This window comes from Molossus molossus, unplaced genomic scaffold (genome assembly GCF_014108415.1).
Source record: "Molossus molossus isolate mMolMol1 unplaced genomic scaffold, mMolMol1.p scaffold_m16_p_12, whole genome shotgun sequence".
Classification (NCBI taxonomy): domain Eukaryota; kingdom Metazoa; phylum Chordata; class Mammalia; order Chiroptera; family Molossidae; genus Molossus; species Molossus molossus.
The window spans coordinates 50115173-50134783 of record NW_023425347.1 but is presented as its reverse complement, the minus strand read 5'-3'; the positions used below and the strand labels follow the sequence as shown (position 1 = coordinate 50134783).

Here is a 19611-nt window from a genome sequence, read left to right as displayed (position 1 = left end):
CACGGGTTAGAGCATTGGTCAGTGGACCAAAGAGTCCTCGGTTTGATTCCGGTCAAGGGCACGTACCTCGGTTGTGGTTTGATCTGGTCCCGGTTGGGTCATGTGGGTGGCAAACAATCGATGTATCTCTCTCACATCAATGTTTCTCTCTCTCTCTCTCTCTCTCTCTCTCTCTCTCTCTCTCTCTCCCACTCTGTCTGAAGATAAATGTAAAAATATCCTTGGGTGAGGATTAAAAAAAAGAAAGTTTTGTGAAAGAAGGTAGGGCGTCTACTTGGCTTACCATCAGGGCTACTGAGGATAGCTCAAAAAGGAGCAGCATGCCCACGGAGCACATTGTGAATAGGCCTCCCAGAGCTATGGGACTGTTCAAAGCCTACACTCATATGACTCAGGCCTGGTCACCATTGTGTCACTGTGGTGAAATGGCAGGCATACAGCAATATCCAATAAATATTCTAAAATGACTGTATAAAAGAATGCAAGATCTGTCTGGCCAGTGTGGATCAGTGGTTGAGCATCAACCCATGCACCAAGAGGTCACTGGTTCGATTCCCAGTCAGAGCACATACCCAGGTTATGGGCCTAATCCCCAGTGGGGAGCATGCAGGAGGCAGCCAATCGATGTTCTATCGATGTTTCTATCTCTTTCTCCCTCTCACTTTCTCTCTCTCTAAAATCAATAAAGGAAAAAAAAAAGAATACAAGATCCACTCTGTCTGCATACATTTCTATGCTTCTTCCTAAGAAGTCTAGGGGTGTTTTCCTCCATGCATCTAAAAGAATATGTCCGACAGGAATGATTTTATCTACTTAGGGCCACAGGAAGTCACAACTGAAGAGAAGGTTAGAGTTGATCATTGTTTTATCTTGCTGGTGAAAAAAAGGAAAACCAGAAAGATAAAGTGACTTCTCTCATGTGGTAGAAAAGCCAAGACCAGAACCCACGTCTCCCGCCTTCCGGTGCCTTCATCTCTCTGTGGCCCTCACCTGCTTCTTCAGTCAGTTCCTCCCACAGAACAGGAGCTTACAAGTCAGTGGTCACTGGACCACTAATCTCCGCTGCTGCCCAGGGACTGTGGAGATGCTCAGCGATGTGGGGACATCAGAACTGCACGCTCTACCTGACTCAAGGAGGTGGTTGTTAGCAGGGCATTACCAAGGGAATTTCATGCATCAAGACCGCAATAAAAACTCTCCTTTACTGTCCAGTGAATTCTCCAAAATGCATTTAATTTTTCACAGTCTCTCTTTTGTTATTTTCATCATGGACAGCATACTTTTTTTTTCTAAACTTTTATAAATCACACCAACAGCAGCATATTCTCAACCACAGGAAATGGCACTTATTAAGTATTCAGAAGGAGAAACAAAAAGATCTAATCTACTTTCAGGAAATATCCAAGAATTAGTGAAACGTACATTTCCAGAACTATATTTGATTTTTGGGGGGGATCAATAATTGCTTAAAATAGTCTTCCAGCTCCAACTTGATTTTTGTTACTGTATTACCAAGGTTTTTTAAAATAGTAATGCTGTTTGTTGTAGGAGTCACCCTGTATTTATATTATATGACTCTTACCTAAATTAATAATTAACTTTCTGTTTTTAACAGAATGAAGGTGTGTAAAATCAAGCCTCCTCTTCCATCTCTGCTATCACCTTTCATTTTTAGGGTTATGCTCCTTAAACGTCTATCATAAAAATCAGTACTAGCAAAATAATGTATAGATTTTGAATAAGCGCCCAAGTCAGCCATTGAAATGTCCTCCTTATGAATGCTGCCCAAGAGAATGTCCAGGTGGGCCATTTGATGGTGAATTTGTAGGCTGAAAATAGTATTAACGCTTTGTCAGGACCTGGCCAAACTTTGAGGCAGTTTTCAGCCGGGATTCTCACGCTGTGGTCCGAGGGGAGGCGCTTGTGAACTCAGTTCTGAGCTGAGAGTCAGTGGTGGAGAGTCTGCTCAGCCCCAACACTTCTGACCACCTGTGAAAATGAGGAAAACCAAGGCACAGGCTCTACCCTTAAGAAGTTTGCAGAATGATCTGACCTAGGACATTATCTAGATGCACAATTAATTTGATGCACACATTTGCACGAGGACATGTCTGAGCACACCGAGAAATTCAGGGAGAAGTGCCTCACTGGAAAGGCAGGTAACATATCTCAGACCTGAGGTAGAGGTCTTCGGAGCACAAGGTAGTGGTTACTCCACAGATTTAAGAAAGAGGGAGATGGGATCCAGCCCTTGTCAGATTTAGGGAGCTCCCTGGCAGCGGAGAGGGGAGAGGACGCCAGGGCGGACAGAACGCAGGAGAGCAAGAGCAATGGTGGCCGGGGAGAGCCAGGGGGATGAATTACAATACCTTGTAAAAGTTTAAGCACATGTGGTTTACTATTTTTCTTATTTTATTTTTTTCTTGAAAGTTATATCCTCCACCACATTTTTCCCCCAGTGGACTATAACAAATCAAGCTGTAAAACATCACTTGTCTCTTTTCTCCAGATTCAAGATCCAAACACAAGTCAACATTATCATCCAGTAAAACACCACAGCAATATTTCTAATATGGAAGGAATATTCCCAATTATTCTCATGTACATTTATCTTGGTTTTTATTACAATCCTGTGAAATGAACTAGGTAGGTGTTTTTATGACTGTTTTACAGAAGAGACTAGATCACACAAATATCAAATGAATTATCTAAGGTCACACAATTAATTGCTTAAGTAACTGGGATCAGACACTGTCTTCTGATTTAGGCGCTTAGATATTCAGTTAATAAGCATGTATTAGGCATACCTGTATGGCAGGCAATTATAGTTCCTAAGGGAAGAAAAGAAAAAAGCAATCAATGCACAAGACAGGTATTTTAGCTAATCTCAGCAGGTCAATCAAACAATATGTCCAATGAAGTGTGACCCAGACAATGACAGGGAAATGCAAGGTAGGTGCTATGAGGCCAAGGGGCTGAACTCCCCAACCAAGCCTAGAGAGGATCAAGGACATCTTCTCTAACAGAGTGGCTTCTAACTTGAGACCTTAGCCAACCCAAGTGGGATGACCACTTGGCAACTACTGTTGAATGACAGAGGGGTCACATGGCAAGTGGAAAAAAAAGGACAGAAAAGCTTTCTGAGTAAAGAGAGAAGAATCACAGAGAATTTCCCCTCCATGGTGCTACTTCCCTCTCTCGAGTGAAGAAGTCACATGCTGTCCAATTATCATTTCTGTATAAGAATAAATTACACCCTGACTGGTTTGCTCAGTGGCTAGAGCAATGGCCTGTGAACCAATGAGTCATGGGTTCAATTCCAGTCAAGGGCATGTACCTCGGTTTCGGTCCATCCCTGGCCCTGTTCAGGTCATGTGGGAGGCAACTAGTTGATGTGTCCCTCTCACGTCGATGTGTCTCTCTCTCTCCCTCCCTCCCACTCTATCTGAAGATAAATAGAAAAATATCCTCGGGTGAGAATTTTTTAAAAAAGAAAGAATTACTGTGTTTACTATAAAATATTAACATACACTTAGGAGACAAGATATAAGAGGAACTCCAAGAAAAACTAGGCTTCTTGGGCTACCCTCTTTACTCTGTGAAAGTTGGAATTTTCTAGGGAAAAGGTGAACTTGAGAGGCCATCTTTTTATTGTATTTTATTTTATATATTTTTATTAATTTATTTTTGTTACAGATGTTTCTCCTTTTTTCCCCATGGGCACCCTCCTCCCCATCCCCCCACGCGTCCCCAGCTTTGTCGTCCATGTCCATCGGTTATGCACACATGGAGAGGCCATCTGTAATCCTCGAGAAGTATGGCTGGAGTTCAAATACAGACGTCTTAGTTAGCCGTACAGCAAGGGATTAAGGAAAACGGGGGAATCAGAATTTGACAGGTTCCAGCTGTAGCGCTCAGAGCCCTGAGGCATGAATGGGATAAATGTGGAACACTGGTGGCTTATAAAAATAGAACAGAAATGGGAGACATTTTGGGGGGCACTTCCCCCCATTGCTTCCCTGTAATGCAAGGCCTATCTAAAAACTGAAACATGACATCCAGTACCCTCTCCACACTCCCAGAAGAATCACCCTCTATTACAAAGGCTTGTGGTGTATATTCCTGAATGTTATTCCCAGAAAACGGAACCTGTGGAAACTTTCATAATTGAGTCATTGACCTTCACAGCTTTTTCAAAAGAGAAAGGCCAATGAGTCACAATTATGCTATAACTCCAGACCATCTGAATTTCTTCAAATCTGATGCCTTTAGAACTGTTTAATCCTTGGCTCTCTCTGATAAACTCAGAATTAAAAATCTGCATGTTTGGTTTTTTTTTTAGGTCTGATTTATCTCAATCTTCAAGTTATATTGACTTTCAGGATAGATCATTTAGATAATCCACCATTTTATATTCTGTGTCCAAAAGCCGTAGTCACTCAGGATACCCCATTCTTACCTAAAAAAAAAAAAATGCACACACACACACACACACACACACACACACACCAGTCTCTCTTTCCCAAGCTTTGCATTCTGGTTCCTTGACCCATGATTCTTCCAAATAAGAAAACCTGAGAATAACATAAATAGATAAAGACCTTAGCTATCTATTAGTCCTATCTCCGCACTTCACAGACAGAAGGATATGTCACTTGCCCACTACCACTATTAGCACTAGAATTCATGGCCTCTAAGTTAAGCAAACAAATCCACAACAACAACAACAATTGAAAATAAACTCAGTCGGATACCCTGAATTATTCTAATTCTCAGATTCTTTATACTTGAGTTCTTCATCTGAATGATGTGGAAAACAATGGCCCTCTGACGAGATGCAGTCAAATGAGGTAATTTATCACAGTGAATAGGACATAGTAGATGTAAGACATGTTTGCTGAATCAATCACTCCGTAAATTAACCATTCCTAATAGCATTAGTTCTCTCTTACCTTTCCTTCCGTGACTCATCTCTTCCCACTGCCTCTAGCCTAAGGCCCTAGCCAGCCTGCAAAAGCAAGCCATAACTGATCTCACTTTCCCTTTTCCAGCCCAAAGCTATCCACACCACTGCACTGCCAATCTTTTAAAAGCTCTCTCCTCTATTAAAAAAAAAAAAAAAGAAGAGAGAGACTGTACTGCCTACTGGCAAAAGAACACAAGTCTCATCCTATGTTCATCTTATCTACCTCAGTGTGGCCCCGAGCCTTTCAAACGGTCCTCCCCGTCCTTCACGTGTGCACACTTTGTCATCTGGCTGGCTTGCTGGGCCAGTGGCTCTCGGCTCCGAGCTCAAGCTATGTCACCCCACCTCTCCCTGGAAGCCGACTCTGACAAATACAGATGAACTTTCTTCCCAGAGTCAAAGGCAAAGGCATGAATTACCTCCTATCTTGTATTTTTTTCTAAGTGTTTCACTCATAAATGTGGGAACTCTGCCTCTCTGAACAGATTCTAACTTTTGGACCAATTTTTCATAAATCTATGTAATGTCCCTTTCACAGTACTTAAAATGTATTCTAGTCAACTCAAAAAATGTAAAGAATTCTAAATAATCTCAATTCTTAGAAAAGCAAATCATAGAAGGTTTTCTCTATTATGCCAATTCACATGTTTAGTCATTTTCCCCTAAAACTATATCCTGTGTATGGCAGAAATTTATAGGCAGAGAAAATAAGCACTTGAGCAAAACTTTTTTATACTATAAAACAGCATTATTTCTGTAAAATAATCTATCACGTATAGTATATTTGAGGCAAATTTCATTTATCACAATATATCAGTGATTCTTTTCATTAAAAAAAGTTACATCCACATTGTGAAATATCTTCTTGAATGAAGTATCCTGTCTGCATTTGTGGATATTGAGCAAGGAATATGCTGGTTCAGGATTAAAGGTAAGAGTTTCTAAGGCTGCTTTTATCCAGTTCCAAAGTTGTAAATGAGAAACTCTGTTCCTCATACCTCACTTTTCACAATGTTGATGGTTACTTTATATTTACTATTTGTAAGATAGGTACAGTATGAGCCACATTCTACCTGTTGGGGGAACGCCTGGTTTACAAAAGCACAACATGTACTCACAGTTTCTCTCAACAACACCCTGAGGTTATTCCTGCTTTTGGAATCTAGACTATCCTGTCAAATAACTAAACTATTTGGTGACTGTGGTTCCTAAAAATTAAAATAATAATAATAATAATATTAAAACATTAAATAGATTGCATTGCTGAGTCAACCGGCTAATTCCAAAGAATGGCAAATAAGTATAAAAAGGGCTAAGAATCATAGACACAATGACATCGTTTCCCACTGTAATCTCACTCAATTTCACATTTTGTATTGTATTTTGTAAAGTTTCTGGGGAAAAAGAAGTAAAAAAAACCTCTCATCTGCACCATAGATAACCTATATTTAAGTGTTTGTGTAGTGGAACTTGTAGCAATTCAGATGTTTCCTTATTACGCTTCTCTGCTAAGTAATCCGGCAGTAACAATTGAATATTATTATAATCACGATAGTCTTCCAAGACAAGATATACTCAGGGTCCTTTCAAGGAGGGGGTTTGGATAATTATGTTAGTATCTATGCACAACTCAACAAAAGCCAACAGGGAATCTATATTTTACCCATAGTTAAGGGGAAAAAAGTGTGGAAAACGATCTCTCACTTTAACACTGATACACTGAAAATTCAATTCACTAAATTCTAGTGTTTTCATTCTTATAATTCTCTCACCTATTAAGAAAGCAGCTTTGTCAGTTTCTTTCTTTTGAAATAATTCCAGCTTTTTACTGTACAGTTTTCTCAAGATATTTGGAGATTTAATTTCAATGGTGCACAAAACAGAAGATAGAACTATTTGGTTTAATTTGAAAACTACTAACTTTGCAAATCTTGAATTTCTCCTTTTTGATATAATCTTTCAAGTTAAAAATTTTTAAGTTTAATGTTTTTATAAGAACCAAATTAATAAAATATCTGATAAAATGCTGCAAGTCAATAGATACTGTTTAAATACAGATATTAATTGAAATTAAATAAAACTATTTCCAGATACTACCTGTCTTAAGAGAGCAAGTTTGGCCATCCTAGGTTACAAGTCTCAAAATTGATATCAATTCTTTCTAAGGCCACTGGGCTCATGGTATTAGATCAACATTTTGAAATAAAAGACACACTACTGTACATAGTATCTCTTCTTCTTCTTCAAAAAAACAACAACCCAACACAAGAAGTAAACACCCCCCCCCCCCACACACACACAAACAACTATAAGTTTGGTTAACTGTATAGATAAGCATTTTATTCATATGACTTAACTGCATTTTTTTCCCCAAGAGTGTGACAGAGCTAACTAAAGGATATGGGATCAAAGGGCAGTTGTGAAAAATTCAGATATTTCGTTGCCTTTAAAGTTACATTAATTATCATAGTAAAGTGTTAATTATTTAGAACTCCTTTTCCCCTCTGCTTGGCCACCTACACATTCCATCCTTCAACCATAGAAGTAAATATGTCTAAAATTGGTGCTGGTTTTGATAAGCTGTGGTGATGACATTAGCCTGAGTTCCAGTTCCTGGAATGCAGAACTGTGACCATACAGTGACTTGTGGGCAGTTGGGTCCTAACATAACTCTCCTTGTCACCGCACATCCTCACTGGCTTGGAGCCAAGACTTGTGCTCTAAATATAATATACCAGTTAAACACAGGTGTTCTGGAATATCTGCTTTGTCAAATGAAGGGGAAGATGAGAGGGGAAAAGGAACTATGGTTCTATTTTTAAATACAAAAGATTTAAAACTATAAGTGCTGCACAGCAATGTCAGTGTATTTAATATCACTGAACTGTACACTTAAAATGGTGAAAATGGTCAATTTTATGTTATGCATATTTTACCAGTGTGGGTTTTAAAAACTCTGTCCAGGGGTTTCAGAAGTTTTTCACAGCTGTCTAATAAATTTCCAGGTCTAATATACACAATATGTCATAACTCGGTCAGGTTGTTCTTTCTGCAACATAACTCCTACTAAGCCAGTCTGCTTGAGGCCCAAATAAGCCTCCATTCATCAGGAATTAGTAAACAGCACTTACCACAGAAATCTCCAGCTAAAAGTAACAGAGGAAAGTATGATGTAAGAGTGGGTGTTAGACAGGGGATCTGTAGAAACGTCACTTGCTCCCAGACTGTGCCCTCTGTGAGGAGCTGAGGAGGCAGAAACCCCTACCTCCTACCCTAGGATTGGCCTTGCCCCATGTCCAGAATAGTTGGCACAAAGGTATGCAAAGGCTGGCCAGTGGGAGTTACAAGGTCTTGTCAGTAAAGCACTTCCAGAGGGTCCAGCACCATTCCAAAGGGCTGGGGCTGGCTCAGCCACAAATGCACCTCACACTCCTGCCTCAAGCCAGCAAGGAAGGTTAGCGCAGGCTGAGCTGAGGGAACGCACCGAGGCTCAGAAGCTGTAAGAGGGCAGTGCCTGCCTTTGGTGGCAGGTAAAGAACTTTTTGCAGACTGAAAATCGCCTCAATGTGCAAAGGTATTTGACATAAAGGGGAAACCCAGAGCCACACGCTACAGCTGTCATCGCCATTCTGTTTGCCATGCACCCAGAAGAAACTTCTATCTCTGCACACACACTGAAAGCATACTTTGGTATTCTCTTTCTCGCCCCGATTAGAATGTGAGCGCCCTTGTGGTCTCCGTATGTGTATAACCAGAACCCGCAATGTCTGGTACTTGGAAGGCGCTCAGTAAGTAAATGAGGAACTCAGCTCTGAAGCTGCAACCCAGACCAGCTCGGGCAGAAAGGCTTCCCCGATGCCCTGGGGTTGCAAACACACCTCTGCTGGTGCTGTCACTTTGAGAAGTCTCCACTGTCCGCAGGCGCCCCACCCAGACCTCTGCATACCCTGGAACTACCTACCAGCAACGGCGACCAGCAGACCGACAGCACGCACATTATCCCCATGAGCTGGATGGCCGTCTCAGTCGTGATCCGGCCCCACTGGGCGCTGGACTGCGACGCCGTGGCCTTGGCCCGGCAGCGGGATACCAGGGCCTTAATGGTGGCCAGGTTGCAGGCGACTGTGATGGTCAGCGCCGAGAGCCCCAGGAAGGCAAAGGTGGAGGCGAAGAAAAGGTTGCCCCAGTTGCGCGGGGAGCTAGTCCCGTTGCCGCCTCCCCCGGTGCTAATGAAGCACCACGTCCCGGGCCACTGGATGGTGTACTGGCCCACACCCAGCACCGGCAACAGGGCGAAGGCGAGCACCGCCAGCCACACGCCGAGTAGCACCGAGCGGGTGGCGCGCGTCTTCATGTGGCTCGCGTACCAGTGCGGGGCCCGGATGGCCAGCGCCCGCTCGACGGCCATAGCGCTAGCGACGAAGAGCGAGGAGAGCCCAAAGACAGTCATGGTCAGACCGAAGAAAGTGCACAGCCTCCCCGACGGGTCGAGGTGCTCCCAGCGCTGCTTGGACAGATACACGACGATGACCACGGGGCTGGTGAGCAGCTGCCCGACCATGTCGGTGAGCGCTAGCCAGCCGATGCACAGCAGGAACGACTTCTTGCGCTTGCTCTCCCGACGCCGGTAGCTCCGGGACACCAGCAGCATGGCCAGCGCATTGCCCACGAAGCCGGTGATCAGCATGGTGATCGGGTACACTACGGACACCGAGCGACAGTCCTCGCCGGTCTCCGCGGGACGCGTAAGGTTGCCCAGCGCCTCGCTGGAGCGCTCCGGCTCCCACATGCCCGAGTAGGAGTGGTTGAGACGGGTGCAGAAAGGGGCGCTCCCGTCGCCCCGGGTCGCCTTCATGTCTTCGAGGTGAGGATAGGACTGAGCCCAGAGAGCAGCAGCTGTTGCTGGCAGACGGGGCGCGGGAGACCGAGGAGGTCAGTAGCGACCCGGGCTGGTGCTGGGGTGGAGCTGCCTCCCATGATGCGGGCGCAGCCGCCGCCTCGCTTGCCTACATCGGCCGCGGCGGCGCTTGGGGTTTCGGGCCAAGCAGGCAGCCGCGCCGTCGGCTCGGGGAAGCCTGTAGCTCCCACGCGTGCAGAGGTGCCTCGCCCCTTCTATAAGGCCCAGGGGGGCGGGGCACCTGTGGGTGTTGGCTTAAGTGCGGTGGGAGGAGCAGGGAGAAGCAACCGCGCGCGCGAGCTGGGAAAACCTCCAGGAGGGATCCTCTCGAAATGCCCGGCTTCTGGCCGCCCGGACGCCCTCACCCGCCCTGCATTTCCACCGGTCTCTGCCGCCGGAGCGCCCATGGGCGGCGGGGGTTAAATGTTCGCTGGGCTTCCCAGCCCCCGCCAAGTTGCCAAGGCGGGCGAGAGCGCCCGCCCTGCTCCACTCACAGGAACTGGATCCTCCCCCTTGAAGCTCTTGTGTACCCGTGACAAGTGGAACCCACCTGTCCCAAAGTAATCTAGGCAAACCACACTCCTTTGCAAAGCCGATTGCGAACTTTTCCCCGTTCTACTTCAGGACTCTGGAAAAGTCACGAGCAGGCCAGGCTGCTCCGTTGTTTCCCCGGGGCTCCCGAAACGTGTAAAATTAGTAGTACTGTTATAATCCAGTATTTCTCCATCTGCTAGAAGAAGGAACATCTCCTGGGTCCCTTGAACCCCAGTTGTTTTTGCAAAAACTCTTGAAGAGGAAGGTATGCATCCCCATGACCACAAGGGTATTGACCATGAGATTAACTAATCAGGAGATGCCAGGCGGGGCAATGAGACATTCAAGGCTAGGGTCTAGTAAATGTTAAGAAATATAAAATAAACAACTTTTACAGCTACTAACTGCTGATATCTCCTTCTGTACACGTAGCTTGCTTGCTCTGCTAAACTCTTGAGTAACCCCTGTCCTATATAAGCAACCCTCCCCCTGAGATCGGGGCTGCAGTTCTCCTCTGCGTAGGTTGGCTGCAGTCCCTGCGCAGGTAATAAAGCTCCCAATATTCAAAACTACTTTGTGTCTGAGTGAGGTTGATTGTCCTGGGTTACAACAGGACCTCCAGACATAAGGAAACAGGTTCAGGGAAACAAAATAAAATCTGATGGTCGAATTAAAAAAATGAAGATAGCCCAATTACCACCTCCCACCTAAATTCCCCCTTAAAAACAAGTTAGCTAAAAAGTTAACAAAAGCAGCTAGAGGCAGGTGGCAGCCACTTGCATATCTGAGACCCTGCTGACAACTGCTGCCAGCTGTGGGAATTGGGGTGTGGGGGGAAATGTCGCAGGAGGGAGGCATGCCCAAACGTTCTCCACCCCTTGCCCATTTTTCTAAATTCAGACTGGAAACTGTTGAGATGTTAGGAAGAGCTTCACCTTTAGTGAAATGGGCACAGTCACCTAGTAACATCTTTTATTAAGACAATATTTTATGTGTTTTCACAAGTATTTTCTTATTTTGTCAGAGATCCTCCAAGGTCCCATTGCTATTATTATTAACCCCCTTTTGTGATGAGGTAACTGAGGCTCCATGAAGTCAGAAGATATGCCTAAGTCTTTCAGTAATTCCCCAGTCTGCCTTCTTACTAGAAGCACAGTGTTTCTCCCATGGATACCATCAACACTCTTAGCAGGTGCACATCAGTGGTAAGATCAGTTCTAGCCGAATCTAGAAAGTGCCTGGTTTTTATGCCCCCCCCCCTTTTTTGTCTCTTCACCTTGTTCATGAAAATATTTTGTAAATTATTTACAAACTGCATTTTTCTTCATGTTTAAGAAATTAGACCTAATCATAGAGTATACTGTGAAGGCCATTACTCAGGCGTCAGATAAAATTTTGGAGCTGGTCATGTCAGTTTCTTTGTCATTTCTAGCTTAATTGGTATCCTTTTGGGATATAAATGAATGGTGGATGATGAGAATGGTTTATGCTCTCCTGCATTCTTTCTTTCTGTGCTATTTTGATTCTGCTTGAGAGCTTTAAAGGAGAGCCCTGGCCAGTTTGGCTCAGCGGTTAGAGCGTCGGCCTGCGGTCTGGAGAGCTTTAAAGGAGAAAAATCAAAATGTAATTTAAACTCAATTTTAACAACATGCATTAATCCCATTACTAATTTCATTTTATGTTGTGTTTTGCTGTCATTTAAAATTGTCTTGCACTTTTCAAATTTTTTTTAAATGTCATATTTCTAATGAGAACAATAGCTAAGAAGGAGTAGTGAAGTGGTTCGCTTTTTAAATGTCCCCTAAACTTTTGTTTTACTAATTTGAATTAATCTTAACCCCAAAATTGGGAAAGTATTTCTCTAGACTGTCATTTGAAAATGAAAATATTTGATGGTATCCTTAGATACACACTTTACCTAAAGTACATATTAAATTTAATTTTTCAGCAATAAATTTATAGTGTAATTATGTATTTTATTTAAATATTAAAGACCATTTTATGATTCATATAGCTAAGAAAGCAAAACTGAATTATTCTCATTTTAATTATAAATATTTGACTTAAAATTGTTTCTTTGTTGATTTTAGAGAGAGAGGAAGGGAGAGGGAGAGAGAGATAGAAACATCGATGAGAGAGAACATTGATTGGCCACCTCCTGCATGCCCCCTACTGGGGATTTGGCCCACAACCTGGGCATGTGCCCTAACTGGGAGTTGAACCAGCGACCTCTTGATGCATACATAGGTCGACGCTCAACCACTGAGCCACAAAGGCTGGGCAATATTTGACTTCTTTAAATTTTTACTTTCTCAATAAACAAACAAAGTTGGAACAGACTCATAGACACAGAGAGTGGACTGGCAGTTGCCAGAGGGGAGGAAGATTGGGGTACTAGGTGAAAGAGATAAAGGGATTAAGAAGTTTAGACTGATAATTAAAAAATAGTCACAGGGATGTAAAGTACAGTATAAGGAATATAGTCAATACTATTGCAACAACTAGGTATAGTGTCAGGTGTATAACTGAAATATTGCAGGGAACACTTTGTAAAGAATATGATTGATAACCACTATGCTGTATACCTGAAATTAATACAAAATATTTAATGTAAACTGTAATTGAAAAATAAAATTTAAAGTTGTTTTAAAATTATATATATATATAATTGAACTTCATGTAATAGGAACAAACATCGGGTTATGTAGTATCCAAGAATTAACGTTAACCCCTTTTACTCACCTCTACACTAATGTGCCATCAGATCTTTTGTGAAACACTTTCCTTCTTTCAGTGTTTTGTTTCATTCAATTTTAAGTTGTCTGTTTTATAGCTATTCACATTGCAAACCAGTGATTTAGGGGATCTGAGGATGCACACAAACAGGACTCTGGCAGCTAGATTCTGTTTGGCACTTTTAAAAAAGTGTTGCTTTTAGGAAGAGAGAGAGAGAGAGACATAGAGAGAGATCCACGTGAGAGAGAAACATCCATTGGCTGCCTCCCTTTTGAGCCCCTACTGGGGACCAGTCGGGACCAAACCCACAGCCTAGGTATGTGCCCGGATTGGAAAAGGAACCCGCAAAGGTGCACAGGACAGAAGCTCAGACCAAGCCACCACACCGGACCTCTTTAGGACTTTTCTGATGTTAGAGCAGAAACAGTATGAATTTCTGAATTTTGGTCACCAGCACCCTCTAGTGACTAAAAAGTCTAATAACATACTGTAGACTAGATTGAAGAGAATTTCTGAAAGACAAATACATGTTTTGCTTAAGGAACCTCTGATATTATTCCTAGGGGTCAAAACTCACTAATTCATAACTCTGCTCATTTTGTTTTCCTTTGAGAGTACAAACTGGCATGTCTGCTTAATCAATAAATCAGTGGAGGATTAAAGTTACATTGTCAGATTACATATTCAAATATTTTTTTAAAAATTTAAAGTATAGCCCTGGCTGGTTTGGCTCAGCAGTTAGAGAGTCTTCCCTCGGACCAAAAAGTCATGGGTTTGAGTCCAGTCAAGGGCACATATCTAGGGTGCGGTTTGGTCCCTGGTCCTGGTTAGGGTCGTGCGGGAGGCAACCAATCGATGTGTCTCTCACATCCATGTTTCTCTCTCTCTCTATCTCTTCCTCTCGCTCTGTCTGAAAATAAGTGGAAAAATATCCTGGGATAAGGATTATAAAAACAAAAAACAAATTTTAAGTATATATTCATCCATTATATATTATAACTGGATTTTTGCCCTAAAAATTTTAATCCACAAATTTAATTGCATCCCTCCTATATCTTACATTTAAAATTCACAACAATTAATATTGAAATATTTACTTCTTCTGAACTTCTATTAAGAAATCTTAACATTGATATGAATACAAAAACATGATTAAAATCTAGTTTCACATAATCAGGCTCTTGATTACCTCATCATGGATGGAAAATATCTGCAATTCTTACTTCCTGGGGTCAACTTGTAATTTCAGCATATTTTTTTAGACATTTACTCAATAAATATTTATTGAGCACCTACTTGGTGTCAGACATGTTACAAGTTGTTAAGGATACAAACACACACGCATGCATACATGAGCACACACACACAAAAGCCTACACATTTATGGAGTTTATATTTCAGTGCAAAACTCTTGATTTTTAAAAATTCAAAATAAATGAAGCAAGAATGCTAATCTCAATGGCTTTTGTGATTTGCCAGGGGGGTAGGATCTCATATGAAACCCAATTGAAAAAACTATGTACAGTTTTTATTTAAAAACATTGGAAAAATATGTAGTTTTCATGATCAAATAGGACTTATCTCAAGAACCCAAGGTAAATTTGACACACAGACATCCATCAATATAACTACAATTTTAACACAATAAAGGAGGTGCTCTAATGACTTTGCTAAATCAAATATCTGGATACACTGAGTCTCTTGTATTGACAGCCTTTCTCCAAACTTTTCTTCCTATTTCTTTACATGCCTAGTCCTTTTCAATTGAAAACTGGACATTATAGTTAGTATACTGTAGTGACTGTGGATTCCATTGTTTTCTCCAGAAAAATTACAGATTTGAGGGGTGAGGGTGGGGAGGGTACTGATGGCAGTTAACTTGCCTGGATTCAAACTGCCAACGTTTCCTCTCCTGTGGTGTGTAGCTGCTGCTATCTCTTCTCTGTTCTCAGGGTTTCTCACGGCTGCTCCTATAGCCAGGTTCCCTGGGGACTGACTGATCTACACTATCACTACATTATTTGTTGGTCAATGAGGAATGGGAACCACCCTCTCTGGGCTTTCATTGATTATAGAAATTTTCCTCCAATTTCTAGCTGCTCTGCCAGCTTTGGTTTGTGCCCTGACATTTCAAGCTTGAAAACTTCAGCTTTATGCCACCCAAAGGACATGCAAAGGGCAATGCATTCGTGTAAGAAAAGCACCAATGTCGTCTTGAGTAGTTTTACCTTTTAAGACTAGATTTTCACCAGGTTCCAGGGGGATCCTCACTCATGTATAGTTTAGCTGTCAAAGAGATTTGAGCAGAAGTTCTAGTTCATTCCTTTTGTGGTTCTCATTGCCTGTATTTCCTATTTAAATTCTTAGTGGCTTTTCCAGCCTTGACCTCCAATCAATATTGTTGACACTTTTCGTCCCACTTAGGCTGTGATTTTTCCACTACTAATTCCCACTAATTGCCAGTAATTCTTAATTCTTACCCTTTTCCGTTTCAGTTTTTGAGATTAATTGCCTCCAATTTTGGCATGCTTTTGAAAAATGCTTTCCACTGAATTTAAATAGTTGTTTTAAAATTTTAGACCAGATTTTATCATTGTTATCTGCTGGGCAGTGAAATAATGGCATAAAGACACACAGTTCAATGGAACAGAGGACTATAGACATAGCTATAGAGATATATAGGTAAAAAGATATCTATACAGATAGATAGGTACAGATATACAGATATATAGATACAAAGACATAAACACACACACACACACACACACATCCATCTATACATACAAAATTTAATTTTCAGCAAAGATGTTAAGGTAATCCAATAAATAAAACTTTTCAAAAAATGGTCCTGGAAAAACTGGATACATGTATGCAAATAAAAATAAATCTTATCTAACACAACATGAATCGTAGAGTAAATGTAACTACATTTAATCTTAAAACTATAAATATTATAGATTTATAGGGGTTTTTTTCCCCTCTTATTTATAACAGGAGAAAAATCCATGTGACATTTTAACCCTCCCATTATTACTGGAAGGATTCCTGCAACTTGTTTTTTGTCTTTGTTTTAATCTTCACCTGAGGATATATTTTTGTTTTGTTGATTTTAGAGAAAAAGGAAGGGAGATGAAGAGATAAACACGAGAAACATCAATCAGTTGCCTCTACTACGCACCCCAGCCTAGGACGGAACTTGCAACCCAGGTATGTGCCCTGACTAGGAATCAAACCCTTGACCCTTAGATGCACAGGACGATGCTCCAGCCAAGCCACACTGGCCAGGGCTGTCTTTTGTTTTTAACATTTAACATGTTATTATCCCTTTGTCAATATGCACAGAAATTCCTCATTCTTCTTAAATACCAAGAATAATGTAACAAATTCTTTCTTAATGTTTGGATTATCTCTAATTTTTGCTATAAGAAGAAGTGGTGCAACATTTTTGTATATATTGGCATGCACATTTATTTTTACATGACATGATAAATCCTTAGAAGTGGACTGCTATACACTGATGACCCCCAAATTTATATCTGCAGCCTACACTTCTCCTTTGAACTCCAACCTCATTGACTATGTTATCCAATTTGGATAGTGCATAGACACCTCACCAAGTTCAAATGGAACTTCAGGTTTTCTTTCCCACGCCTGGTTCCACCTAAATCTCCCCAATCTCGGTATGTAACACTACCACACAGTTACTCAAGCAAGAAATCCCATAGCCATCCTTGAGTCTTCCCTTTTCATCATCTGTCCTTCAACCCATCATCCAGTAATATTAATTCTAATTAAAAAATATATTTCATGTATGTTCACTTGGCTCCATCTCCAAAGTTACCACACTGGTTCAGGTAACTACCATCTTTTGCCTAATCTACCGCAAGTTTTTTTAATTGCCTTGAGCTTATCGTTTTTAATTATGTTTATTGTAACAAATTGATCCAAACAAAAAAGTTTAAACAGCATATAGATTATATTTTTAAATATCTTTATTTTTTATTATTTTTTTATTGATTTGAGAGAGAGAGAGAGAGAGAGAGAAAGAAAGAAACATCAATGTGAGAAACATCTGATCAGTTGCCTCCGCTTGGGGAATTGAACTGCCACCTTCTGGTGTATGGGATGAGGCTCCAATCAACTGAGCCACACAGGCCGGGGCTAGATTATATTTTTAAATGTTAATATCCTCCTCACCTCTCCTTTCACTCCCAAATGACCAATATTAACAGCTTGGGGTGTATTTATTCAGGCTTTTTTCTATGCTCATACAAATATATTTTCACCCCAAACACATAAGTTTCTGCTTTTTTGTTTGCCATCCCTGAATATTACTATTTAAAATGTTTACAGTCTGATGGGTGAGATATATTTTGTCAATGTGGATTTCCTAAAACTACTAGTGAAGTAAAATTGATTTTTTTTTTTTATCCTCACCCGAGGATATTTTTCCATTTTTTGTACAGATAGAGTGGGAGGGAGAGAGAGAGAGAGACATCGACGTGAAGGGACACATCGAGTGGCTGCCACCCGCACGACCAACCAGGGCCGGGGACAAACTGCAACCGAAGTACGTGCCCTTAGCGGGAACCGAACCCGGGTCTCTCCGGACCGCAGGCCGACGCTCTAACCGCTGAGCCAAACTGGCCAGGGCTAAAATTGATTTTAACATGTCTATTTATTAACTTACTCTTCTACCAGTTGATCTTTGTACATTGTCTATTGAATTATTATTATGCGGTTAATTGTATGAGCTTTTTGTATACTTAGAGATGTTACCTGTTTCTCATTTTCCTATCTCATCATTTGACTTTTTTACTTCATCATGTCAGTATCCATATGTAAAGAACTTATTCAGAAAAATGTTCATCTTTTTCTTTATTTTTTGAGGATTCCTGATTAAGGAAGTTAAGAGGGTCTCTCCTTCATTTTTACATACGATTTACCTTTTGGAATATTTTGCTTTAATATTTGTAAACAGATTAAGTAGAACAAAATGCATTAAATCTTTTACTTTTTAGCACATGGCAATGAGATGGAAGTCTAACGTCTGTTTCGATGGTTCGTCAAATGAATAGCTAGCACCATTTATTAAGGAAATAATAATTTCTTCCTCTAATTGAAATCCCATTTTTTCCATACACTAAATTACTATATAGCCTAACATCCAGATCTTGGTTTCTAAACACCACTCTCCAATAAGAACAAGCAGGGATCCTTGAGGAAATGACTGGTCTATGGCTATGGAAGGGAAAAATAATGAGCATACTGTACTACCAGAAATTTAAAAAGTGCTCAAAAGACAAAAGGATGAGAACATGTCAAAGGGACACAGGAGCCAACTTGAAAGAATTCTCAATGGCCCAAACTGGAACAGTTTAAGCCACAAAATATATAATATTGTATTAAATTATAATCCAAATACAAAATAAATATATACAAGATCATACTGATACAAGTGGTTGGGCAAATAAATGGCAAAGGAGAGACAAACTCATGTATCTAGACACTACTCCCTCCAGGAAGTGGCACATAGTTCCTCTTCTTCCTGGAAGGTTTGCTAGACTTCCTTTCAAAGAATATAGTATGAAAAGGGAAAAACAGTAGCTTTACAGGGGAGAAGTAATGGCATGTGGATGTTATGCACCTCCTGAAATGGTATGATAAAAAGGGCACTTCAGAACCCCAGTCTAATCAATAAAAGGAAATAATAAACACCAAATGAGGGTCATTTTACAAGATGCCAGGCCAGTACTCATCAGACTGTCAAGGTCATGAAAACAAGAATGAGAAAGCCACACCAGAAGAGAATGGGGATACCTAACTCTATGCAATGTAGTACCCTGTATTGGATCCTGGAATGAAAAGAAGACATTAGTGAAAAAATTGGTGAAAATCAAATACAATCTGGAGTTCAGTTACTAGTAATGTGAAAATATTGGTTTTATGGTTTTTACAAACATTATTATGACAAAGTAAGATATTAACAATGTGAAAAACTGGATGGGTGCATATGGGAATGCTGTATTACCTTTGCAAATTTTCTCTACATCTAAAACTATTCCAAAAATAAAGTTCTTTAAAATTCACATACAGGCATGCATTTCCCATTTCTCTATTTAGTTATTCTATTTCACTAGACTGTTTAGTGAAGTGCACAAATTAGAATTGTATACATTAGTGACTTTTTTCATATACACACACAAATTGTAACCGCCAGTTTGATACATACAATTCTAGCAACCTAGGTTTCTCACGCTCTAACCCAATCTATGACCAGCACCATCTCATGAGGCAATCACTATTTTGACTTCTATCACAATAGCTAAATGTCTGTTCTTGAACTTCATAGAAATGGAATCACACAGAATGCACTTGTTTGTGCCTTGAAGTCTGTCCCCATAAATTTTCCATGTGTACTTGATGTTTATTCTGTTGCTAGGAAGAGTGTTCTAGAAATGTCAATTAAGTCAAATTG

General features: G+C 40.9%; 1 protein-coding gene across 11 annotated transcripts in view; it reads right to left on the bottom strand.

Moving 5' to 3' along the window:
• The window catches only part of PTGER3 (prostaglandin E receptor 3), an 84336-nt gene extending 74289 nt beyond the window's left edge, over positions 1-10047 (bottom strand). For all 11 annotated transcript variants that reach the window (XR_004958870.1, XM_036255513.1, XM_036255514.1 and 8 more), the window contains exon 1: positions 8928-10047. Coding sequence is in view for 10 of the 11 variants with exons in the window: in XM_036255513.1 (XP_036111406.1) it covers positions 8928-9821 (894 nt within the window). In the remaining variant the exon portion in view is untranslated. The remainder of the gene's footprint in view (positions 1-8927) is intronic.
• Between the last annotated feature and the right edge of the window lie 9564 nt (positions 10048-19611).